The sequence below is a fragment of the Pocillopora damicornis genome, chromosome 3, assembly GCF_964200805.1.
Source record: "Pocillopora damicornis chromosome 3, jaPocDami1.2, whole genome shotgun sequence".
Classification (NCBI taxonomy): Eukaryota; Metazoa; Cnidaria; class Anthozoa; order Scleractinia; family Pocilloporidae; genus Pocillopora; species Pocillopora damicornis.
This window is the reverse complement of record NC_142672.1, coordinates 5098913-5125840: the sequence shown is the minus strand read 5'-3', so window position 1 is coordinate 5125840 and position 26928 is coordinate 5098913. Positions and strand designations below refer to the sequence as shown.

At 37.0% G+C, this 26928-nt stretch overlaps 2 protein-coding genes across 2 annotated transcripts; one reads left to right on the top strand and one right to left on the bottom strand.

Moving 5' to 3' along the window:
* Nucleotides 1-479: 479 nt before the first annotated feature.
* Nucleotides 480-16938, bottom strand: LOC113665945 (ribosome quality control complex subunit TCF25). The gene is made up of 23 exons (XM_027181685.2): nt 16752-16938; nt 15680-15880; nt 14741-14810; nt 13956-14028; nt 13389-13454; nt 12967-13008; nt 12312-12355; nt 12054-12087; nt 11582-11678; nt 10693-10792; nt 9835-9928; nt 9584-9633; nt 9300-9342; nt 8656-8761; nt 7834-7938; nt 7168-7197; nt 6438-6526; nt 6019-6091; nt 5246-5331; nt 4111-4169; nt 3203-3234; nt 2728-2807; nt 480-2090 (listed from the first exon to the last, which is right to left on the bottom strand). The coding sequence occupies exons 1-23, from the start codon at nt 16896-16898 to the stop codon at nt 1769-1771; spliced, it is 2043 nt and encodes a 680-aa protein (XP_027037486.2). The 5' UTR covers nt 16899-16938; the 3' UTR covers nt 480-1768.
* A 24-nt stretch (nt 16939-16962) lies between these two features.
* LOC113665955 (alpha-N-acetylglucosaminidase) lies at nt 16963-23566 on the top strand. Its single transcript, XM_027181699.2, has 7 exons — nt 16963-17465; nt 18140-18358; nt 19269-19533; nt 20198-20441; nt 20780-20941; nt 21623-22010; nt 22609-23566. Exons 1-7 carry the CDS (start codon nt 17029-17031, stop codon nt 23171-23173), a joined length of 2280 nt encoding a protein of 759 aa, XP_027037500.2. The 5' UTR covers nt 16963-17028; the 3' UTR covers nt 23174-23566.
* The last annotated feature ends 3362 nt before the right edge of the window (nt 23567-26928 follow it).

The following is a 26928-nucleotide window of genomic DNA, read 5'->3' as shown; positions in this document are numbered from 1 at the left end:
GGAGACTATCTTCCCGTGTGTCCTGTAGTTTGAGCTAAGATACAAGCAGTTACATTTGCGTCAAATTGTTGTTCATATCCTTTTGCTATGTTTCGGGATAGATGTAACCATTCTCGGGGTCGGATCGTCGATTAGAACTGTGATTGATTTCTATGAAAAGTACGGGTTTTTTTAACCCGTGACTAAAGCCTGTTGTGAATAGATATGGAAAAATAATTTCGCCTCGTTTAAGGCGGTGATCTGTTTCCGTTGGGAAAGAATCCAATAATCTTACACAAAAATGAAGATAATAGAACACAGTTCAGAAAGACGGTTGCTCGATGGATGAAATCGTCCCTCAGATCCTAGTTCAATGTAATGTTGTAATAATTCTCCGTCCGGGTCTTTAGAGAAAACAAAAGCAATATTGCTGCACCTGATTATGGGAAATAATTGGGTAATAGTACATAGAGTAAGAACTGAAATTGTGCAACAATAGTGAGAAAAAAACCTCGCTTTATTTTTGCATAACACATAGCACATTTGTGCAGTATGTGGTACAGTAATAAGATATAGAAACCACATCCGATTTGAAACCCCAAAAAGAGAGAATCTCCGCTCTGTAAGTTTTCACATACACCGATCTGGTGAAAAAAGAGGTTGTCATGTCTGGTGCTATACATCGATCCATGGATACTCTTGCAGCATTTAGAATTTATACCTATATAAGTTAAACCGACTGGTTCGATAATGTTATAACAAATTTGACATATAGCAGAGTTGACTTGTACCGATTTATCTTACGTTCAGAAGAGCAAATCCGCGTGTAGTATCCGACAGTTCAAATACTTGCATAACTTTCCATCACGTCTAGGATCTCGGTAACACATCACGACAGTTGGGCGTATCTACAACCCGGAGCTATTGGATATGGTCTAAATAAACTCTTGCATTTTCAGCAGTACATAGATAATCTAATCCAATTAATTGTAATATAAATCCTCTACCCAAAGCGCGTTTTTATTAAATAAATCAATCGACAACCTTTTCCCATTTTTTGTGATGTTGCATACCACCGACCCAATGACAGAGTCCACCTGCAACCGACAAAGTGTTCGCGGGTGGAGTAGTAAGTCTCGAATTCCGCGTTTGCCATTTTCCACATGCGCCAGTTACAATTTTGGACGCAAACTTGTATATCGCACATACGGTCACTTTCTCCGCAAATAATATTCGGAATTATAACGCGCGTTCATAATCTCCGTATGCGTAAATCGCGGTAGTTTTTTTAAAGGTGCCTCGGAACATTGGGCACCAAAGATTCTCTACGACTGAGTCCAAAGCTGATTGGCCCATTACTAGCCTCCTCTGTACAAAATACGTTATACAATAAAACTGAGTTTCATTCAGTTATATTCCCCTCGATCGTATTGATTACAAACCACTTCTTGTCATTCGTTTTTATTTCGTGATGGCCGTTAAGATATGAATCTTATATTATTCCCACATCTCATCAAGAAAAGATGGTTTCCTTTCTTTAACGTAATGGTCTCAAAACTTCTTTCGTGGACTGATTATTCCTTCATTACGGTTGCAGCCATTGGCGAGGTTATGGACATATTATGAAGAAAATTTTCGTTTAAGTTTCTCGCAGAATCTCCTCATGGTCAAAGGCAGTCTTGGGTTTTTGACAACTTGCCCGACAGTATTCGTCACCAGTATACTAAAACTACTATTTAGAAGATCTCACCGACTCAGAGGATCAGGGAAAAGCAATAATTCTGAAATTTTAATCCCATTCCTCCTCCCAGTCATCTTCGGCATGATTCTCTTCTCTACCATCTTCCCCTTCCTCGCCTCCAGCCTCCTCAGGCTGTCCACGGTAGCTTAGGGTGTTTAGTAATTCTCTCATAGCGACCATCAAGTTTTCCACGCCCCGCACAAGCTCTGTGTCCCGTAGAGGTCTGGGTCCACCTTCTGCTCCCTCTACAGGCTGCTCAAGCCTCACTTCCACGCGTGGTCCACTACGGGTCTGAGCACTGAACGAAGGTAGAAGCGAGCGAAAAAACATGGACAGAGGGCCAGAGTCTTCTCCAACAGTTTCAACCCTTCTATAAAAAAAAGAAAAAAAGAAATTAATTGGCCCTTGCAACTTCAATATGGGAAGCTCAATGGTTGTTGTAAAATTGTCACAAGTTATGATGTTAATTCTAGCATTTAATTTATTTGTCTTTTTATGAGAAAATGAAACAGCCAAAAAAAATCATTTAGGCTGTCTTTCAACATGCTAAACTATTTTTTATCCTTGAGTTATTGTCAGCCATCTTTCTCAAAATTGATGATCTCGTTTTTGCACACTTTACGGTCACGACTGTGCGCGCATAATCCATGACGCTAACAATATCAATGCATTCAAACATTCACGTGCGTAAAAACGATATCATCAATTTTGAGAACGATGGCTGACAAAAATAAAAAATGTCAACTGAGTAAAACCACGCTTGGCTGGGTTCAAAGAAATTCTGTATCAGCTTCGCTCTAGTCTGATACATTCTTACAATAAAATAAGGAAAGAGACGATCGCTGATTGCGGTCCATGTCCAGAATCAACAATTTAGTTTTTACTACTCTTCTGTCACAAAGCTAACATGCATTAACGGGAAAGAAGTGAAAAATAGAGGAAATCGCAAAGACAGTTGGGTAAATTGATACACAAATTCTTCTGATCATAAAAAGGTGAAACGCTACCTCGGTGGCCTTGAATATCCTGTCACTGAATCACGAGGAGGCAGGGGATCATACGACACAAGGGGAACATTCGCCAAATCCTGAGGCGAGATGGTAAAAATGCATAATAAACAACGATATAACGTGCTTTGATTAGTTGAAACAGCAATTTAACAATTTCAGACTTTAAATCCCTTTAATATTGATAATCAGAAGTTTGTCAGAAGGAGCTCGGGACTATTGAGACTAAGTTGATGTTACACATGCATAACTAAGAAAGGTGGAAGAACCACTTTGATTAGTAACTATTTTCCCCTATCAGTATCACCCCTAAAACAAACATCGAGGTCATGAGAATAAAGGAAATGATCACCAACTTAAGAAGCTCTTGATTGTCTAACAAATTCTCTTTGTCAGTACCATAGGAAATATACAGAGTTCAGTATGGAGAAAATACATGCTGATGTTAGAGTGTAAACGGTTAAAAACATCTCACCATGGGAAGTGACACAGCAGCATCTTTGATATCTATTGCAGAAAAACAAAAATTTTAACAATAAACGAAGCCATCGGCTTATCTTAGGAAGCTCTTAAAGTCGAACAAGCCCACGCAGTTCCACACACAATTACCACGGAATCGGCCAATTCAACGAGCCCCCTATTGACGATGTCCTATGCGAAAAGAATAACACTCTTCGCCCTCTTCCGCCTCGCTAAAGTAATAATAAAATATGCTGAAATGCAATGCAGCGCATCCAAAACCCCCCTTCTGGACGGTTCCTTTAAAAATAGTCGATAATGAAATAAGAAGAATTAGCAGGAAGCAGGGGTGGAGGGCTTAGTTATAACCGGAGTGATTCGACGGGCGCGGGTGCCACTTCTCTTGGCTCGGGTGTCTTCAGTAACGTCACGTCACAGGTAAAAAAATTCCAAAATTTCAAATACACAATATGAATATCAATAAGATTACACCAAATTGTTTGCAAATTAACTTCCACACGAGTTACTTTCCAACGTTTCATTTAAGTAGTAAAACAGTGCAATCGTGATGACGGATGCGAGGATTGTCGAGGCAAGGACAGTTTAGTCACTTTGCTATGAACTCATGACTCAAGACTCTTCGTGCGATTTTCGATTGATGGTTATAAACTCAAAACCATAGCTAACACGGCCAATTAGAGAAAAGGAAAATAGGACAGAGTCACTGAGAAATAAAAAGTAACAAACCAGCTGCCTCAAACGGCGGAAAACGCGAAAGATGTTATTTTTCCATTTTAATGTTTGAGAGGGCGGTACGATCTTCATTGACCAATCGAGAGGCAAAGCTAAGCAAAACCAAGACAATTCAGGATCATTTTTGACAACAAAGTGCTAATTGCTTCTAGGTTAGGAAAGTTCACTCACCAGACATGACTAAGTGCCGGTAAATATTTCGGGGCGTTCCTTTATAACGCACTTGTCGTCTGAAAATCAATAACGAAAGTTAATAGCTGCTTTAATATATACTAAAACAGTGAGATAATAAAGCCAAAAAAATGATTTTAACTAATTATTTCTGCAACGATTACAATATTTCGGGGGCAAATCCTGTGCGAGTTTCCAAGAGGTGAATAGAAAAGTATATTCGGCGTTTTAGTAGCTAATTATAGCGTGCCTTCAACGCTATCCACTGTTTAAGTATATACTAATTACTGAAATCGCAACGCTGGGTCTTAATATCTGCTCAGTTGAACCTAACATTCAACAAGTGGTTCTGATTTTGGCTTTATAGAATGTTTACAAAATTTAACCCTTTAACTCCCAGAAGTGATTGAAATGTAACTTCTGCCGATAATATCCGTACATCATTCTGAAAACAGGTAGTGAGAATACTAAAACTCATCAGGTAAAAAATATTACCTTGATCGAACACCAAATTCTCGTAACCGATTTACAAGGAAAATGTGTAGCAGCTAGAGGGGAGAATTGACAATCAGATCTTGGGAATTAAAGGGTTAAGTGATGAGAGAGGTCTACGTTAAGTCTGTTGTCAAACCAAAATCGAAGTAACAATATCTAGTTAAAAGGTGTAGCAACAAAAACAACCATTATTTTGTAAGTAATAAAAATAAAGTCACGTATAAATGACACGTAAAATTATTTAACTCACAATTACTAATCAATCATTTCGAGCGCTTTTCGATGGTGTCTTAAAACCAAAATCAAAGTAATAATAACGGCCAATCAGAAGAGAGGAAAATATCTTTGAGAGCCAATGAGAACTCAAAGTAAAACCAACCGAACTGTTTAAAGCGCGGGAAAACGCGAGTGACCAAATCGTGACTTGTTTTAGTTTTGCATCTGATTGGTTGAGAGAGTGGCGCGAGTTTTCTGGACCAATCAAAGAGCGAGGTATAGCAAAACCAAAGCAGTCCAGAATTACTTTCGACACTAGATCGAAAATTGCTCTACATTCACTGCACAGAGAAATACCTTTGCACAAGATTTGGACTCAACCCGATTTAGTCAGAACAAAAAGTATACACAAGACAAAACTTACTTTTGTTTGCACTCTTCCACCAAAGCATCTCCAGCCTCTACTCTTTCTACAACTTTTCTAGTATTTAAGACGAGCCAGTCGATCACCTGAAATGGCACATATTACTTCATTAGCTAAAATATGTATTTTTCTCTACTGGGTATTAACTGATTCTGACGAAAAACTAACTCTCAATATGTCAGCTTTAGAAACTCTTTACGGTGGCCAATTTACATTATCAACTCTGCTGATTAAACCAGAATATCTTGTTAAACGCCCCGCCGACGCAGCACCACAGTTCCTTTAGAAACTTATCCCCTTGGTCTAACAATATTGAGGGTTCTTGGAAGTTTCGCCCCTTTTCCTTTGCTTAAAAGAAGTTTTTTATGACAGGGCACGAACCAGGTTATTTTGATGCGAGATTTTTCTGAGGAAGTTTAAGCAACTTAACTCATGCTAAATGAAAGAAAACGAAGAAAACAAAAAATTGTTAGGCTATCAGCAAATCTATGAAACTATGTCAGGATTTTGGTCGTACAAACTAGTTCATCTTGGTCGTGAATCGAACAACACGACCATGCGGTCAACAACCCACCTATTTTCATGTCAACCATCAAAAGTTGTTGACAAGTGAAATATCACGAGTACAGCGCAAAGTAAATAACAATCCTGATACTACAACATATCAGCTCGACTAGTTGACTGCGAGCGCCGACGTAAAGAGCATTTGACTTTGGCCGTTGTCTCATCTTATAAGGAGCGTATCAAATTGGTGTTGCAGTTGTGTTTCCTACCTCAGGTTCTTTCCACGCATGGTAAGTCCTACCAACATACAGAGCCTCCAACTGCTTTAAAGCGAGGGGCTCACTACAGACAAAATAAACCAAATATTCAAAAATAAACCAACTGTGCATAGTGTAATACATAAAAGAAGCACTTCCTTTCTGAAAAAAGTCCACTATATCTCTTCTTGGCATATTTTTACGCTGAATTTCCTTCCTCTTAGGATATTTTCAATCTTAGTGACGGAAGTGACGAAGGCTACTTGTAGTTTTCGTGTGTGTAAATAACAGACAATGACAGGATATCTAGAAAGGATTGAGAATCGAGGTCCGGTCGGAAATAAGAACCCTAAGTAATGTACAGCAGACAGTAAGGAGAATTCCTAGTGAGATCTTGGAAGTGAGAAGGTTAAAGAATACAAAGGAAATACCTGTTTGCTTTGACAGGGGAGAAAAATCGATGCTGAATGAGGCTTGAGTCCAATGCAACATTACACTTATCCATGAGAGGAGATAAAACCTAACAAAATATTACGGTCAGTAAAAACATGATAAGAATGAAAACAAAGAAAACGCCAACAGTAAAATCGCAAAGTGACTATTCCTTTTGACTTTTCAATGTTGTCATGACTTTGATTTTTGCCTCGAAGGGTCTCAAGCTACTGTCCATCTTAAAAAATTTTCGCGGCCTGTGTTTAGCCTATCCTGTACCTCCTCGGAAAATGATACCTGGGTCGGGTTTTCTATCCTACAGGGCTTGTGATTCAAAGGTTTTAACTAGTTGAAGGTGTTTCTATAGGGTGAGGAAAAAAAACGGCTCAAAATACCATTGCATGGCTCCTGTAAGTTAGCATAAATCTGCTCGACAACCCTTGTCAGTAAACAATCTAGGTGCTACGGTTTTCAATACTATCACGAAAGAACTTTCTCCTTCGTTTTGTTACCATTCTTAAAGCAGAAATGATCATGGCCATAACCTGAGTGTTTACACTGTATAGTGGAAATTTTTTTAATTGTCAAGTAAATGTTATAGAGAGGGTTACGGAGCATACTCCTTTAAATTTGGAATTGTCATAATTCTGATTTAAATTTAGTGCTCGTCAAAAACAAACCCAATAGATTTATGATAAAACTGATAAAACAGACAGCAGTGACACATACCATTGGGAACATAATCAATGCCGCCTGGAGCTGAAATAATAGTACATCGTTGCACAATTAAAATAAAGAATGAAACTTTTGGGTCTCTATGCGATCCGATTTCTTTTCTATCTTCTATCCAACAGAGTAACTAACATCGTAGAAATATTGGTAGTACTAGATGTAATTAGACTGAAGTTTGAAAGTGGTGCTAGGGAAGGTGGGGGGGGGGGGGGGGAGGAAGGGGGGGAAGAGAGAACACAGTTTTTCCAGTGCTGGAGAGGGATGGTTATGGGAAAAGAAAGTCCTGTTGCACGTTGACTAAACAAAAGCCCCTTAAAATTAGCGGTCTCTTTTCACAAAAAAATAAATTGAAAAAGTTATAAACGAGCATCAAACAGTTTTCCATCTACTTTGGTCTTTTGATAAGACCTCTGCCAAACATTGCTGGCAGTAATGAAAGTGAAAGTGAGACGAAGCAGGGACTGTTTCAATGACCATAGAAAAGTGCTCTTTCAACAGCTGTGATGATTAACAAAAATTAGAGTTTCGACTGGTATAACCACTAAATATCTACTTGGTAGAATTGTTTGGTAAAATTCATACTTAGTTTTTGACGATCAAACAACTGCTTGGTAACCCAAAATACTATTTTGCACAGAATGTAGAAAAGAAACAACAGCCTACCAGTTCATCTGCTCTCTTGGTCTCGCCATGCTTTCTATTGAATTGGAAATATGCAAGAGCCACAGAAAAAGCAAAGTTTGGTAACTGGGATAAGTTTCTGTGAGGCTGAAAAGTTTGAAAAAAAAAGAGCATAATTTAACCCAAATAAATTCACGACGAAGGAATAAAAGTAGTTGTCAACAATAACATTTATGTGTTCCTGATGAGTACAGAAGCGAAAGGAAGAATATAGTAAATGGTTTGAATGCAGGAGGTCTGGGAGGAACAGTTGATCTTTCATTCGCTCTGACGAAGGACTAACGCTCAAAACATAAGCTTTACAAACTCTCTAATGTGGCCAATTTACAATATCAACTTAGTTGATGAAACTAAATTATCTTCCCACTGACACAGCACGACAGTTTCTTTAGAAACGTACCCCTTTCATTCAGTTGATTATGCTGTCTGGTCGTTCGTTAAAAATAATAAAAATAATAATGATGGAGTAATTGTGAAGCGCACTACTCGTATAAAAATATTCCATGGTGCTTCACAGTAATGGAAAAAAAAAGTTCATTTATAAACTTCCTAAAAGGTCAGTCTTCAAAGCTAGAGGATAGCCCTGTGAAGGACTGTTATCGGTTATACTGACTGAAGTTTCCACAACCTTCCCAAAGTCTTTATCAGAGTCAAGTGAAGGTTGCAGTGAGTAGAGTGTCATAATTCTGGTTCCTGTCAACTCAGATTAAAACACTCCACTGACAAATAGCTCTTTGACTATTCCAACCCATATGATCACACAATATGGGCATCCCTTTAAGATTTTCATTGTACACTGTTTACCTCCCACTCTTCAAACAATCGTATGAGGAAGCTAAATTGCTCTGACTGTAATGCATAGAAATCGATCATAAGGAGAACACCAAGGGGATCTTCATCTGGGTCTAGACTAAAAGGAAAATTAAACATTGTATTAACCCTTCAACCCCTTAGAGTGATTAGCAATAATTTCTCCTTACAATATCACTCCTGAATCAAACATTAAGGTCATGAGAATAAGGGAAATGATCACCACTAAGAAAGCTTTAGATCATTCGACAAATTCTCCTTGTCAGTGCCTTTGGGAATGTTTAGACAACAGTAAAGAGGATATGCATACTGATGTCAGGGTGTAGAGGGTTTACAGTTGTCTCAATGTATAAGTCCTGCCAACCAGCCAGGTTGTTCAGAAAGACAATATGCTAATCATGAAGTAACTTTGAAGTTACTTCAAAATATAAAAATTAATAAAGTCTTCTCTTTGGGTCTGTTTTTCACCATGTTCTAAGTCTAATTTCCTCTCCTCCTTCTAACAAGAATGTAAAGATGATTTTAAGAGTGACAGGAGTCAAAATACCAGACAAACCTTTAATAACAGAGAAAAATGTAATAACCCAAAATCGAAAAAAAGTAACTAAACATTGAATTAAATTTGAAAATAATCTCACCTTAGCAAGAGCTTGCATAACTCCAGCGATGTCCTGTAGCATCCTAAAATTCAATTAACCAATTACATTAATCATAAAAAAATTACAACAGCCACAGTTTTTCTCAAATGTTAAAAGTAAAGACAGTTATAAGGAATCTATCACAATCTTGTTGTTGCCATTGTGTGATATATATCATTGCCCAAAGTAGTCAAGCTGAGCTGAACTCCATTAAATGTGATATAACAAACCACTGGAGGAAAAATACATGAGGCAAAAGTATGAGCATTCTGTATACTAGGTACCTTTTTGGCCCACAAAGATGATCTGGCGAAATAAAGCTATGAAGAATGATCTGCAGAAAGACAGAAAAAAAGTGAACACAACTTTAACCAGCTAAGAAGGTTACAACTTTTTGAATGCTCATATTACACAAAGAAAGGTAAGGTTAAAGATATCAAGAAACAAGATTAAAATCTTGATTGTGAATTGCTGAAGAGCACATTTTCACTAAACTTATGTTAACCTTGGTGAGACAAAGTTTTTTCCTCTTTACCTGTTTTCTGCTCTTCTGTACTCAAGTCTTGACCACCCATTAGTGAGACTGAACAAGGTATGGAAACTTCTTTCAAGACAGTATAGTGCTCTTTCTGAAATAAGTTGGAGTTAAAGAAAAATAGTTATTACTTGTTCCTTAGCAGTAGCTGCAGCACTACAAGAAATAATATCTTTGATTTGTTAAAAAAAAAGCAATAAAAATTAGTGTAGGAAATAAGCTGTCCTTTTTATCACCTGAACAAATTACACAAATTGTGAACAAAAATGTTTTCACTCTTTTTCTATGGGAAATCAATCAATCATTTGGCAAGCCAATTGACAAAACAACTGCTGAGTATTAGAAAATGTAATCACATGAGGCCAAGTACTATTAAGGATTAATTGCACGAGAGTTTTCAAAATTTTCCAAAATTTTGAAAACTCAAGTGCAATTAATCCTTAATAGTATGAGGTCTCATGGGATTACTTGTTTATCAATAAAGGGCAAAATTTATATGAAGGAAAATCACGCGCGCAGTCTATTTTTAACAAATTTCAAGATAATGAACGGTTGCTATGCAACGGATTAGCCAATCATCAACAGGTAATCATGCCCTCTCTTGATTACTAAAAATGCCCTCGATTAAGAAAAAATGCCCTCTCTCTCAACCAATCAGTGCTCGGTAATTTTGCCCTTTATTGATAAGCAAGGAAATAACTTCATGTTGGTCAAAGTAATGACAATGTAACAATCCAGCAACTTTTCTTTTTTTTGGCTGCAAACCTAAAAATAATCTGCTCATGATTAGTGACAACATAGGAATTCAACCAAAAGAGAAAATCACAATGGCACCGATAGCAAAGATTGTCCAGTCACCTATCAGCTCTGCAGCCATCTGGTAATCTTCTCCCATCTTGCAGATCTCACTGAGTTGCAGCAGAGAATCAATATGATATGGATGAGTGTTTAAAATGGCCTGAAACATAAAGACACAGACATCATCTAGATTACTGAAAAATAATTTTGCTTAACCCTTTCACTCCCATGATCTCTTTAGTAATTCTCCCTACTACCTGCCAAACACTGCTTATAGTTTTGGTTTGGAGAATTTAGTATTCGTTCAATCAAATGATAATCCACTAATTTATATTTTTCTATATTCTTATCAGTTGTTCACTTGAGATCGTATTGATATTTTAAGGAGAAATTCTGTCTTGGTCACTATTGGGAGTGAAAAGGTTAATTTGAAGCTGTGCAGGAGATGCATTGGCCTACTGGCTGGTGCAGAAGAATCTGAGCTTCTGAGGGGTTCAGCTTCTGCCCCTGGCCACATTATTGTGTTGTGTTCTTGGACAAAATTACTTCACTCTTTTTACAAACAAGAGTTTAAAAGTTCTCTCGAGGAAATGTCAGGGAAACATGACAATTGATACTGGAGTAAGGTGGGTGGGTGGGGGGGGGGGGGTTTGGTGAACTAGTAGCCCATTCAGGGGGAGTGGTAATAACCCTGGTCATAATCTTTATAATAACCTTTGTAATAATCCGTAATAATCCCTCATGCTACAGAAACCAGAATAAGATATTGCTGGATGGGCCATTTGGCTTAAGAGCAGAGATTACAATTGTTTATTGGTGCAATAGAATAACTCACATAAAGAGATGTGGTTTGGATGTAATGACCCTACTGCCTCCAGAAATATGAATTGGATTCATGGCTTAAGAACACTTTGTCTTTGTTTAAAAGCTGTGACAATAATTTACTTACAGAAATGTTATTGGGATGTAATGATTCCACTGCCTCCAGAAATAAGAACTGGACCTCTTGATAAGATGGAGAGTGTTCAAATGCAAAGTAGCAGTAGCTATAAATGTACAGAGGAAGAAATATCAAAAAGAAACATTTGTGCAATACAAATAGCTTCCACCAATTGACCTAATGTTACTTACACACTAACATCAGTATGCATTTTCTCCATACTGTTTTCTATATATTTCTGAGGTGCTGACAAGGAGAATTCATTTAACAATCAAGAGCTTCTTTAGTTGGTGATCATTTTCTTTATTCTCATGACCCTAATGAGTGGTTCAGGGCTGATACAGCAAGGAGAAATTAGATACTTATCACTTTTAGGATGTAAAGGGTTAATAACTGAATTGTGAAAGGTCAGTGTAATATAATTGGGTCAAGCAACCCAACCTTTCAAAAAGCAGTCCTAAGTGATCAATGGGCACCTTACCCATGTCTTGTATACAGAAGCTTCATGCTCACTCCTGTGAAAGCAAAATTATCAAACATTATATAATAAGCTCAGTTATGCACACATTCTGATTGGTTCTCACTTATGATCTATTGGAGGACAGACGTATAGATGACGTCATCATTAAAAATCTTTTTCTAATTATTTATTATATAAAACAAATAGATTCAAAAGATAAGAGTGGTCATGACATGAAATATGAAGAAACATCTATGTATTTAACAATTCAATTTTTACCAGTTGCTTTTATGGGTGGCCATGTCGACTTCACCGTAACCAGCCTGTTGGAATAAAAACATAACTTCTTACAGTACTTATGAACTATTTAAAACCAAATTCAAAGCGTTACCACCTAAGAAAGCATGATTTGACACTCTTCTCACACCAAGGCTACTTATGACAACTTAAATGCCACAACACGACCTTTCCTACACACTCACCGAGACCATCCATGCACATAATGAGAAAAGTGGGCAGCCCTCCATATCATGTATCATGACTAATTTGGTTTCCTTGGTACTTAACAGAAGTCCAATGTTTAAAGGAGCTAAATATTTAGGTAATTATACAAAATGTCTCTTTTTGGCAATCAATTTAGGGTTTCAGGTCACCAAATAAAGACTCTAAAAAGGGGTACAACATTGAGAATGACAATAGTCTAGATCTGAATTAAGAAGGTAGGAGATACCCTTGAAAATTGTTTAGGTTAGATTTGTCTTTAGACTGTAATACTTCTGTAAAAACTGCTATTTCTTATCTACTGCAGAAAGTTTCAAATGATCAAGTGAAAAAAATCTTTACAAGAGATTCTAAAGATAAATTGCACAAAAAGAAAAACACAAAGTGAAGGAATGTATCCTGTAAATGTATAACAGATATCATATAAATTCACCTTGTGGAACGATGATAAACTCGCTGATGTGCTTTTCTCTGCCTGCAAAAAAATTATTGATTAGCAATGATAATTGAACTGAGTGGAGTGCAATTTTGTCTGAAATTATATGCAAGATTTCAAAATCAAGTGAGTGACCAGCACTAGTAGTTTGATTTGAAATCACAGCTATGATTTCAGACCAAAATTTATGAATAAATTATGAATAAACACACCAATGGGAGTCAATCAGATTACATGGATCACCAGTGATTTCAAAATAAACGTAATAAAAAAACTAATTCCTGATCTTCACATGTTATTTTTAAAAAAAATCATCATTAGCAGTAGTTAAAATAAAGCCTGGAAAAAACAGGCTTTATTTTTATTACTGTCTAATTACTGGGGTAGTGATCACTCTCATTGTCACTTATCAATCTTACCTTTGTTCTGCTCTGACAATGTGAGATCCAAATCTCCTTTTCATCTCATTCTCAGCATTTAAGTTTCTAGTTACAAGAAAAAGTGGCGAGAAATCAGGGTAAAAACAGCATTGCATCATAACTTGTACCAAGGGAGGCTTGCAGCACTTCAAACTGCAATCATTTTGGTCACCATGAAGAGTAGGAAAACTTAACTTGTTCTCTATCCTTTAATATTATATTATAGATATTATTATTATCATTATATAAATATATATAGATATATATGTTTTTTTTGGAGGGGGGCACTTCATGACTTTTTTGTATGCAAATAGCCATTACTATTAAATAAATGATATAAATATAAATCCTAGAACAAAGGGAAATAAAGCTTTCAAACCAATGTTACTGAGACTACAATTTTCGCTACAGGTGAAGTACTTAAGACAATCACCAGCAGAGGAAAAAAAAGGCCAATTTTTGGTACTTACTCTATACCTAAACTTTCAGGTAAAAAATGTAAATTTCTGGAAGTCTTCTGATTGGTTGTGCTTCTCACAACAAGAAAGATAGTTCCAGTATCCTTACCTGTGTTCTACATTTAATACAGCTTTTGTATCCAGAACTTTTGAGGTGCTCTCTCCAAAGGTTGTTACTGGACCTGGTTAGAGGAAAAATTTATAAAATTACACCACATTGCTTGAAAAGGATTAAAAAATGAGCACAGGTTAAATATATTGATAAATTGGACTAAAAAATTAGATTTAAACCTACAGCATATGTTTTGCCTTTTTGCTAAGAGTAATGAAAGAACACAATTTTATAGCCTAAAGTGTGGTATTTTACAAGGATTTCCAGCCCTGAGAAAAGCCACAACTGTATGTGCAAAATTATGATTTTTTTTTATATCACCAATCAGGTGCTGACAAATCACTTGCTTTTCTTATCACTCTTTCAGGTTGATGAACAAATGGTAACTGTTTACAACTCTCAAACCAAAGTCATTTGTCCAATTTCCTTGTTAGTAAAAGCATATGGTGTTTATATAATAAACAAAATGATACACGCTTACTTGTAGATATGGAATTTCCCCTCTTGTGCTCCACTCCACATCTCATGAGTGAGTGCAGCAAACACAGAGAAATGCCATGCAGATCTACATGTACATGTGCTGATGTATCATTCTCTTTATTTTATTACTCTGAAGGACTTTTCAAACTAAGCATCAAACAAATCACCCAGATCAGATGTAAATTATATCCCTGAAGTAAGTGAAGATAATACAACACACCAACTGATGGAAACAACCCACTAAATTATCCCAAACATGGGACATTTACCCACACGCACTCTGTATAGTTATTTTTTTTTACCAGACTTTTTATCTTCAGGTTTTGGTTGGTTGTTCACTTTGGTGATAGCTCCATCAGCGCTGTCTCTTTTCTGTGATGAGAAACCACATGTAAAAGAATTTTAATGAATAACAGTCACATCAAGTTTTTCTTCTGTTAACTTATTTTCTGATTCACTGTCATTGTAATTTTGGTCATTATACAGCAGTTTACCTCCCTTTTAACAGAGTAATAATGTTTCAAAAAAAAGAAAAAAAACTAGCCCAGATGACTATTTTAATGCCAAAAGTGAAGCTTGAAATTATTTTAAACTTCCAGAGGTTAAATTTGTATTTTCATATGTTGCAGTCAAATCACAATGACTCTTAGGTACAAAAATTAAAATGGCAAAAACTAAAAAGCAAATTAACTTAGTTTCAAATTATTTCATGTTGGATTCCACTTAAAATCTCCAACATCTACCTTGTCATATCTTCATACCTTAGTTCCAATTTGATCTTGAGGTTAAAATCTTAATCAAGCCTAATGTACACTTGGATTTGGGAGCCAAAGTGCTTCTCCCCACCCCCTCCCCCTCTTTTTCCTGTGTAGCCCCCCTGTCACTTTTGTTAATAGTTTATCCTGATAGCCACCATTATCCATTTACACTCCTGGTTGGAGAGAGGCACTGTAAGGGTAGAGTGTCTTGCCAAAGGGCATAAATTACTGATGCCACCTGGAGATAAGTTGATCCCTATGTATTAGCTATTTGGACCCATGCCAGTGTAGTATACACAGTCATTTGGGAATACAAGCTCTCTTGCCACACAAAAAAAGCACCACTACAGGCCCACACAGGGGGAGAGGGGGGAGGGAGAAGGGAGGAGAATGGTCCAAAGAAAATTCAATTCTTGATTTTATCAATGATTTTTTAAACACATTTATTCTAGTAGTTCATTTGTAATTTCAGAATCCACTTACATTCACAACTTTTCCATTTTCTGTTTCTCCTTTTCCTTTCTTCTTTTTTTTCTTCCTTTTCTTTTTAGGAAGCTGTTTCTCAGCTATTTCCACAGGGCTGGGTTTCTCTTCATTTACATTATGTTCCAAAGTCTCTGTTAAACTTTCATCTTCTTGATCATCCTCAGAGTCTTCATCAGATTGCTCATCCTCAACATTTAACTGACAGGGAAGCAATAATAAAGTGTAATTTCAAGGATTATGCAGTAGTACGCAATAAACTTAGTATTGTTAGGAATCATGTACACAGAAACCCCACCTAAGAATCCTGGATTTTGCACCAGAGGTTTAAGTAGTTCACAAAATGTAAATTACTAATATCCTTCAGAAAAACTACAATAACTATAATAGGTTCAAAATCTTTAACTCAACCCTTTTAACTCCCAGAAGTGATTGATATGCAACTTCTCCCTTTAACATCCATAGCTTATCCTGCAAACCAGTAATGAGAATACTGAAACTTATCTGATAAAAGTTGTTATTTTGACCTAAACAAATTCTCTCCACTACAGTACATGTACAAGGAAATGTCTAGCAGATGGAGGGGAGAATTAACAATCAAATCTTGGGAGTTGAGTTCTCTCATTACCTGTTTTAGGATAATGCATGGATATTATAAGGTTAAGTAACATGTTAATGAAGGGTTAATTTTCATCACTTTATTCCCCTTCTAACTCTGAACATGTAAGTCTAATAAGTTAATCATTTGTCAGTTGATGTGGAATGGAAGCTCCTGGCATGCTATTTCTGCTATTTTTGATGCAGTTATTTTCAACTTATTCATAATGAATGTATGAATTAAGAAATTTTTGAACCGCTGACCAATTTGCAAGAATCATCTAACAAACAAATTGAAATAAATGGATAGATTTGACAAGCTCAAGAATAAATTGGATAGGCCTCAAGTAAAGGAAAAAACAACAAAGTAACGAAATTTATCATTCAAATTATCTATAACGCTTAAAAGAGATATAAACAAAGTCGTTGCGTTGTTTCTAAATCAACTGATGCATTAAATGCATGTAGCACTCACCAAATCAAAAGGATTTACAACAGGTTTTCCTCTCTTTTTTGACTTGACTGGAGCTGCAAGGTTAAAATAATCTTCATCCTCTTCATCCCCATGCGATATTTCAAGTTCATTTTCACCTTGCAGCTTTCTTAAAAGTCGAGAGGACATCTTTGGATTATTGCTGTTCCCTCTTCCGGGGCTTGGTGGCCGCGCACTTTAAACTTAGCCGCCACGCCAGTCCGACGTTTGAAGTGTCACGCTAACCAGGAAGCTCTGGACGAAAGCGAAAAGAACGAATATGGCAAGGATGAGATCTATTCTTGTTCTCATCACGTATGCGTCGATTTTTCTTCACGTTTCTTGTGGATGGAACACCTACACCTCCAGATTCAAACAATTTTCGCACATCAAGAGTAAAACTCCAAGCGACGTGCAGGAACAAGCGGTGAGCGACTTGATTGCTCGTCTGATTCCAAAGTACGCCTCCAAGTTTGTCATAAAGGTGAACTCTAGTCTCGGACCGCATCGAGATCTGGACACTTTTGAATACGTCTCCGATACCAAAGAAGGAAAACTTGTGATAACTGGAACAACAGGAGTTGCAGCAGCTCTGGGATTTCAGCACTTTCTCAAATACAGCTGTCACGCTCATATCTCTTGGAGTGGTGATCAGTTAAAGATACCAGAACCTTTCCCTGTTGTGGAACAACCTGTTACAGTTACCAGTCCAAACAGGTGTGTTATGCCTAGCCTCACTCCTCATGGGTTACTATAGTACACTTACTGTGAAGAGACACACCTCATTAGCTTTCAAACTGGGCCTTAAATTCTTGTCACCTGTTTTCGAACATTTTAATAACATTGTTAGCAAAAATTTTTTATTGGTGGACCATAAGCTCACTAATTTAGATTACTGAGTAGCAATTTAAGTGGAAAGTAGCTCATGTTGTAGACTGCCAGACTGCCGTGCGAGAGTACGAAGGTTTAAGCCCCGGGTCAGACCAACACTCTTAAAATGACTGGGGAGAATGTGTTGCCTTTGCTATTACATCTGCAAATAGTTGGACATTCCAGTATTCTCGGATAAGAACAATAAACCGTAGGCCCTATCTCCAGTCTCTTCTCCATAACGGTTAGCAAGGCATGTTAAGGAACCCATGTTTTGTGGTGTTATAGTCTGGCCTTTTTGTTTTTCAAACATTTTAAAGTTCCCCCGTATTAAAATACTTTCTACGTAGAAAGAGGTGGGGCATTGAAGGAAGGAAGGATAAGCGCCTGAATGTGAAATAAACTCCTTTTCATGTGGATTTAATTGAATTGGAAATAAAAAATTAATGAAATATTACACCTTCCACACACTCAAAGTGCTAACCACTATAGCATCTTCATAATCAATTTACTTCTGTCAGATTTCGCTACTATCAGAATGTATGCACTGTGAGCTACTCTTTTGTTTGGTGGAATTGGACTCGGTGGGAACGCGAATTAGACTGGATGGCCATGAATGGAATAAATCTGCCATTGGCATTCAATGGACAAGAAGCGATCTGGCAAAAAGTATATCTGAGAGTGGGTCTCACTCAACAAGAGCTTGATCAGCATTTTGGGGGACCTGCCTTCTTGGCCTGGTATGTGCACAGTTAATTGGTGATTCATGTTAGGAATATGAGAGAAATCTGTTATCTCAAAAAAACAAAAAAAGCAATCATATTAAACCACATTGTACAGAACAAGTACCAAAGCCACCCCCTTATTGAGATAAGGGTCTCCTTGAATTAATGAGCACTCCAAGTCTGATCCTAAATTAAAAACAGGAAGTACGTTAGGTCCTAATTCAAGGGTTCATGGTACCTCTATTCAGGGGACCAAACTTTTTTCTAGACTAAAGAAAATGATGCCCTTACATTCTCTAAATCTGTGTCTTGTGACACCTTTGGTCAGGAGAAAATGTTTTCCTGCATACAAAAGCTTCAGTGTACTTAAGCAAATATAGCTGTGGGACAGTTGAACAGAAAATTTTATGATTTGATTTTAAGTTAAATTTTTATGAATGTTAAATTTTTATGAAGTGGGTTTGTAGTTATAAATAAGAGCTTACTACAGAAACCCTCGAATTTAAGCAGCATAACATCAGGTCATGATGTTAATGAACAAAGGAAAACCATAATTTAGAGAAAACTCTTTAAATAAAAACAACAAGAAACAGTGATAATGATACCAGATCTACAAGTTGACTTAATTACCCCATTCACACCAATTTGTTTTCCTGAAAAAAGGTTTATTTCTTTTCATAGAAGGTGCTTACTAGGCACACTGAATAGACAAATTAGTGACTAATTGAATCCTGTGGGAAGTTCAGTTTTTCAGTTCTCTTTATGATTTTTATTCAGTTAAAACCAGTTTAGCTAAACATGTTTTGCTAGTTTGAATAAGGTATTAGTCTCACAGTAATGAAAGGCAAATACCTTTATTTTAAGCATTTCACTGACACTGCACAGCCAGTTTAGGTTAATGTGTTACTCTGTGACCTTGTTGCAGGGCAAGGATGGGTAACCTGCGTGGTTGGGGAGGCCCTCTTCCTTCATCATGGCATACAAATCAGCTGGAGCTGCAGCACAAAATCTTGGACAGGATGCGAGCATTTGGAATGACACCTGTCCTGCCAGGTTTTGCAGGACATGTTCCAGAAGGTTTGATCAGAGTATATCCAAAGGCAAATGTTTCAAGACTTTCTGACTGGGGTAAATTCAACAGTACCTTTTGTTGCACATATCTCTTGGATCCATCTGACCCTCTTTTTCAGGTAGGTGTCACCTTCTAGTACTTCAAATAATGTTGTGTCTACAGAAGTAGTCTGTGTGTTAAGGCCCAATGTTGTTTGTTGTAACAACACTTTACACCCTGTGGAAAATGTTAATGATAGCGCACTGGTGGTATCAAGTAACATGTGTGTTCTGTACATCCTTAAAAGTCAAAGGCCCAATGTTGTTTGTTGTGACAAAATTTCCACACCCTTGTGGAAGATGTTAGAATAGCTCATGAGTGGTATCAAATAACATGTGTTCTGTACGTCATTAAAAGTCTACATACAGAACCCAGACTTGCATATCTGCACAGTTGCCTTAGCTTTTCTCAGTGTCCCTAGCACCTAATCCTTTCCGTCCCAAAAGTGACTAGAAATGAATTTCTCCTTACAATATCATTACATTTTCAAGCAAAAAGGTATTGAGAAGAAAGAAAGATATCAATGGGTATCAGTTTGAATAATTACATATGAGTTATTTATTGGACAGGAGGTCTATATAGGGTGAAACCGTGTCTAAGATCTTCAGCTGAGGGCCTTTCTTAAGATCAAGGTCAAACTTTTTTCCCTTATGTACCAACATAGAAATATGAAAGATGGTATTTTTTCTCCTACTGGTTTGCTTTGTTTTTTCTGTACTCATGGCAAACTATAACTGTTTCAGAAAATTGGGGGATTCTTTATCAAAGCACTGATCTCAGAATTTGGCTCAGATCATATCTACAATGCTGATACATTCAATGAGATGACTCCACGATCAAATGCCACTTCATATCTGTCTGGTGCCAGCAAAGCAGTGTATGAAGGAATGCTTGCTGGAGATCCCAATGCCACCTGGCTTATGCAAGGCTGGCTTTTCCAGAACACAAGTTTTTGGAAGCCACCACAGATCAAGGCATTGTTACAAGGTAACAAAGTAGCAATTGTTTTGTTTAAAAGGGGAATATAAATTAAATGACATGAACATTGCACTTATGACAAGAAGACATGAAAGGCAAGGCTTTCAGATAGAACATAAACCTCTATTGACTTGATGTCTTCCTAAAAGAAAAATTGTCAATGAAAACTCAATTTGTGGAAATGATAAGTATCTTAAAATTAGTAGTTAGTACATGAACAAATTGTACACAGATTAAAAGATGCAACTTAATTTTTTAACTCTGGACTGAGATAATTGAATACTCAGCAGTGAGTAATATTGTATACCTGTGGCATGCAATATTAACTTTATTTTTTATCCTTTAAGGGGTGCCTCAAGGTAAAATGATTGTCCTAGATTTGTATGCAGACATTCATCCTGTTTGGCAAAGAACAGAGTCCTTTTATGGACAGCCATTCATTTGGTGCATGCTGCACAACTTTGGAGGAAATATTGGTTTCTATGGCAATTTCATGAAAGTCACTACAGGTATTAAATGACATAGAACATGTTATGGGGTTTATGACAAGGATAACCCTGAGGATGAAGTATTCCAGGGAAATTCAGTTGACATGCTTTTTATCCTTTTTCATCTTGCTTTTTATTGGGAATTTTTATTGATGGGGTATTTAACTGGGATAACCCTGGAAATTCAACTGGCATGGATCTTCAAACCTCCCATCCTGTTTAAGACCCTAGTCGAAAAAAAATTATGAAAACTTGCTGTTATACCTAGTTACTCAAACCTTGTTTCCAGAGAGTATACAAAAGCAGGTTTGACTGGTACAATATGAAATGAAATTAGGGTAGGAACTTGCCTTCAGGATTAAACAACAGAAAAGTAGTTAATGTGGTGGGTACCTGAACTACTGATGTACAATGTGAGCTATGATGGTAACAGATGAAAAAACTAGAGTTATTTTGCCATTGATGAAACCTTGGTGAGAATATTAATTGGTAACTGTTACTTGAAGTGCTTTTTCTTGGCAATCATAATTATTATGATGAAACAGTTAAGTTTTATGTTCATTTATGATCACTCATTCTCGGCAGATTGCTGTATTTATCAGATACTGGTGTGCCTGTGAATCACTGTAAAACCATTGTACTTTTTCTTCTCTCTCTATCCCCTTGTCTGCAGTTTTTTTTTCAATTTTTTTGTTTTGCCAGGACCAGTCAATGCTCAAACACATAAAGGCTCCACCATGATTGGGACTGGGTTAACGCCTGAAGGAATTGAACAAAATGATGTTGTCTATGAGCTTATGAATGAGATGGGCTGGAGATCTGAAGCAGTGGACATTCCCTCGTGGGTGAAGGAGTACTCCTACAGGAGATATGGTGGCACAACTAACTTCTCACTAAATGCTTGGAAGCTGCTAACACAGAGTGTTTACAACTGCAGTGATGGACATCCAGATCATGTTCGTTCTGTCATTGTGAATCGGCCATCACTCGACATGAGGTTCAACCTGTGGTACAAGCCTGAAGATGTGTGGAGTGCATGGGATGCAATGATACTTACAGCAGAAACCTTTAATTCAGTGGAACCATTTAGGTGATATTGCATTAATTTTTGCTTAGATCACTTGCACAGTGGTCTTGATGTATATAGCTCTGCCACAGTGCATACAACTTCAACTTGAATCTATCAGGAATCCAATTTATTGATGCTCATGTGAAACAAAGTTAGAATCCACTTTATTTGCCTATTCACAAGCACTAAGATCCAGTAGATTGATTGTGTGTAAATAACAAGCATTTTACACTCATCTGAATGCATTTTTATTACATGCATTTCCAGTAGTATAGTTAAAAATATGAGTAAATTTTTAAAAGACAACAAAATTGCATTCAGGAGCCCATGAACCCCTAGAGCAAGTGCAATTTGTTGTCTTTGAAAAATTTACAAGTACATATTATACCAAATTACATGATTTCTGGAGTCATCTTTTGTCATAAGCTTTTAGTTGTTCATTGTGCAGGAAGTAATGCCTCAAAAAAAAAAAAAAAGCAGGTAAAAGATTTGACACTATTTTTCTCCACGGTCAGAGCATACCTGTACCAACATCAGGCTACAATTCCATTCAAAGATATTTTATATTTGCTAGTATAGCAGCACCTGTAACCGTAGTTGACCTTTTCACTCTTTTTAGATATGACCTAGTGGATGTAACTCGACAGTCCCTGCAACTGATTGCCATCACCAACTATGATGACATGATTGCTGGCTTCAAGGCCAACTCAACATCTGCAGTGCAGGCTGCTGCTGTCAAGTTATATGAAGTATTTGTGGACATGGATGCAATTCTGTCATCCAACCAATACTTCCTGCTTGGACATTGGCTCAACAGTGCAAAGGCCCTTGCGACAAACTCTCAGGAGAAAGAATTATACGAGTACAACGCTCGTAACCAGGTTACTCTGTGGGGTCCTCGTGGGAATATTGATGACTATGCTAATAAGATGTGGGGTGGACTGGTGAATACTTACTATAAACCACGCTGGGAGCTATTTGAGTCGTACCTTGTTGATGCAATTTCAAATGGAACTGGGTTTAATCCCGATAAGTTTAATGCAGCTGTTTTAGATCACGAAACAAAGTGGACACAGGGTACAGCATCCTTTCCAGATGCTCCTGTTGGTGACACTTTGACCATTGCAAAAAAGTTGCATGGAAAGTACAGGCCCAAGAATGATCAATTTTTTGTTGCTCTGTGAACATCTAAGGCGCATTAACGACGATGGAAGACAACTGAATGATTCATACACTTGCAAAGTATTGATTGTTTTTAGCGCAGTTTGGTACTGTAGTGAAGGACTACAATACACAAACATGCCCCATATGAAGTTCATATACATGACTGAAAGCAATTTTCTGAAAAGAAACTTAATTACTTTCAGTGAAAAGTAGATTATGATAAAATGTGAAGTCACAAAAATTTTTACAGAGTGGTCAAAGAAGAAATATATACGCAAGGTTTTCTCAAAGTTTTTTTAAGAAAAGTACTTGCTGTCGAGAAAAAATAGTTCATCGGTAAAACTGATTATTTTACAGTAATGATTTTTTACGGAGTAATGAAAGCTGAAATACATACAGTGTTATCTCTTTAATTTTGAAGTCTGTGTTTGTGGCTTTAAATTTTCCTGTGATCTGTATCATCATCTTTTGCTTTATCCTGGTTGTAACACTTTTTTTTCCATTGTAATTTGGTTTTATTAACTGAGTTGCTAATTTAAATTGGCCATCTTAAAGAGTCCAGACAACCAAAGTTTCCACCGCTAGCACTTCGTTTGTACTGACCAAGGGCTAACATTCGAAACCTCAGCTTGAGCCTCAATTCTTAAAGGTGGCCAATTTACACTATCAACTCAGTTCAAAGTACCAAATTCTCTTGTTAAATCCCCACCGATGCAGTACCACAGTTTTTTTTTAGATACTTACCCCCTTACGTTTTTACATTGTTTAGGCGAGCAAAAGTAAGGGTAAGGGGAATAAGGAGAAGTTTCTTCTCTGACATGTGACTTGCTCTTTCTGATCACCTTCAAGTTTGTGTCTGTTCAATTGAAAGATACAAAAAGTTATCCTTATTCTGCATATTTGTATCTATTTCTAGTTGAAGAGGGGGGTGAAAGGAGGGGGTCCTGTACACGTTCTACGGACATAAAAAATTAGAAATAAAGCGTCACGAACTATGGGATGTACGATTGTAAAATTCACCTATTGTGAAAAGCAAAAAATTCACAGTTCATGGGGTTTTCATTTCGCATTTTCATCGATCACAAAATAAAAAGACTTAATCCCGTTTCATGCAATAAAAGAAACATTTGAAACGGTAAGAGCATATTCCGTAGAAAAAGTGAACGACATTAGTGCTTTGTCTGTTCGAGTTATGCAGACTTAAAACCAGTAGAAGTGTGATTGTTGACTTTGAATTACAACGCGTGGCATGGCACCTTTTTTTATACAAGACTGATTAACCAGCTCGGTTTCCAAGATCTTGGCTCTTTTCTTTGCAAAAGGCTCAATGTGTTTATATGGAAAGATAGGCTACCCCGCTCATCGGTATGTTGGTTTTTAAGACCGAGATTTGCAATTTCCTTATATGAACACTCCTTTTGGCTTCCTGTTCATCTCAGTGACTGAATTTAAATTTCCCATCAGTAAAGAAATTGAGCGGAGAACTACGAAGTTTATTTGACCCGCAAGTGAAACGCACAAATTCAGTCTAAAGTATTGCATTGCGTTTTGTTTTCCACTAATTTAATTCAGTTAAATATTTTTCGTCATTCAGGTGGTCTCTTCAATCGATGATGACACACCTAAGTCACTTAAGAGAGATAGCTCTTTATTCATAACCAGCAACAGTATTACATATTCTTTTGGTTTTAATGGATAGCCTTAATGTTGTTACGACTAAATGTCAAGGGGAACTAGCTATCGAGCACACCACGCCCGGCGAAAGGCACCAGGACTCTCAAACCGTCTTTTTCTGCTTTCTTCAATTACTCGGTTCTCCAGAACACAATTCCACTTACATCCAAGTTTATTTCATTCTGTGTAACTCTGATTAGTCTCTTAGGCTCTCCCACGCTGATTCTCATTGGATACTTCAACTTCAACTGCGGTATTCTGACTCTACTCTACTGCACACTGTCTACGTCAGTTCTTCTCTTCTCTTCTTTCTATTTTCTCTTTTCTCTTTTCTCTCTTCTCACCACTCTCTTCTCCCCACTCTCTTCTAAGTAAACTCTAAAGAACATTCATATATATTCACTACTGACTGATATGCGTGAGCATACCAGGTGGCTGACCTCGGGAGATCAGACATCCGTTGTTAAAACGCTAAACCAAACAATATCACGAGACTTTCGATCTGAAAAATGAAGTACTTAATCATAATGCTTTCGGTCAACTGAGTCAACCTCTGACTGCGTTAGTCAAATCAAGAACTTTCGTGTGGGTCCAAGGCAAGGTCAGCAAACAAACTAAGCACGTCCACTTGAGGAAGTTACGGAAAAGGCTGTCACAATTTGGAAACTCATCACGACAGCTCAAATCTAAATAACTTCGGAATTCGAATTCTTACATTAAACACTTTCTAAATATAAACGATACACTAAGTTGCAGACGGCGCATATTTACTTGAGGTCTCTAGCTGTTCACTGTGTTGAACTAGCAGATCTATGGAATGTACAATTTATAACAACACACTTGAAAAAGAGAAATAGCTGTTTGTGCGTATTAACCCTTTAACTCCATGAGTGACCAAGACAGAATTTCTCCCTACAATATCAATACAATATCAACCAGATAAGTGATGAGAATAAAGAAAATATCAATTTGGGGATAATTAGTTGATATAATTCTAAATTCTTGGAACTAAAATTATAAGAATTATATGGTAGACAGTAAGGAGAATTACAAATTTGATCTGGTAGTTAAAGGGTTAAGCAACAGAATACCATCTATGTTATATGAGAATGGCCGTGATGTTATTCAAAAGTATCTCAAGCTAACATCGGGCTTATTTACTGATTTACGTAGGTCATCAACTATCGCATGACATTGTGGATCATTATGATACGACTCGAAGTAAATTCTTAGTTTAATGCAGCATTGTTAATCAGCGTTGTCCCTAAACTATGATGGAGTATGCACTATAGAAGGGGAGTAGAAAAAAGGTAACTGCTCATTTGAAATAACCAGCATGATATCATAACGTGGCATCATCCAAAAGTATTTCAAGCTAATAATGTGCTTGCTCAGCGATTCTGATTTGTCATCAAGTTCATTGGTTCATTAAGATAATTAAAATCTTTAATGAATTAATGCGTCATTGTAAATCAACATCGTCCCCAAACCATGATGGACAAATAGCCTTTCGGTCCGAGCTGATCATGTATAATTCATACTTCATTCTAGAATCAAAGCAAACTTCGACTGACGCAGCATGACTTTCGAAATCAACTATTGTTAGAGTTGACTCAGATCAGTCAGTTGAGACAGGGGGTAAACCCCCTTTCGGAAGGAAAATGAAAATAGTGTTTAATTGCATATATGATAAACAATATTTTTGCTTCATTCCAGCTGTGAGTGAAACAATTCTCACGAAAACCCTCATAGCAGAAGCGTATCATAAGATTAGCAGTTTGGGATTTTTCTTGAAATCAACAGAGCGTGTGTTGACGAAAACACAAAGTCTGACACTTATTAAGTGAGGAGCTTATTTATAGATACACCTAAATGATTAAAACATGCCTTGTCTGCCTTAATGCAACTTTTCAACAGATTAGAGAGAGAATGATCATTTTAGGGCTTTTTATCGCAGAGGCAGACAATCTTGAGGGTCTGAGGCCGTACAGCGTCAGGTTTTTACCCTTTTAATTGATAGTTAAAATATTTGCTTTAATTTGCTTTGGTCGATTGTCGTCTTTGCCTTGATTTAAGCGATCAAGGCAAATTTTGATAAGCC

Bases quoted from the DNA above. Each gene is read 5' to 3' on its own strand.
- LOC113665945 (XM_027181685.2), bottom strand. From the start codon at position 16,898: ATGTCCTCTCGACTTTTAAGAAAGCTGCAAGGTGAAAATGAACTTGAA. The intron at 13,455-13,955 runs GTAAGGATACTG...TCTTGTAACTAG, and splicing joins GTATTAAATGTAGAACACAG to AAACTTAAATGCTGAGAATG. The intron at 13,009-13,388 runs GTAAGATTGATA...ATTTTTTTGCAG, and splicing joins ATTGTCAGAGCAGAACAAAG to GCAGAGAAAAGCACATCAGC.
- LOC113665955 (XM_027181699.2), top strand. From the start codon at position 17,029: ATGGCAAGGATGAGATCTATTCTTGTTCTCATCACGTATGCGTCGATT. The intron at 19,534-20,197 runs GTAGGTGTCACC...TAACTGTTTCAG, and splicing joins CATCTGACCCTCTTTTTCAG to AAAATTGGGGGATTCTTTAT. The intron at 20,442-20,779 runs GTAACAAAGTAG...TTATCCTTTAAG, and splicing joins GATCAAGGCATTGTTACAAG to GGGTGCCTCAAGGTAAAATG.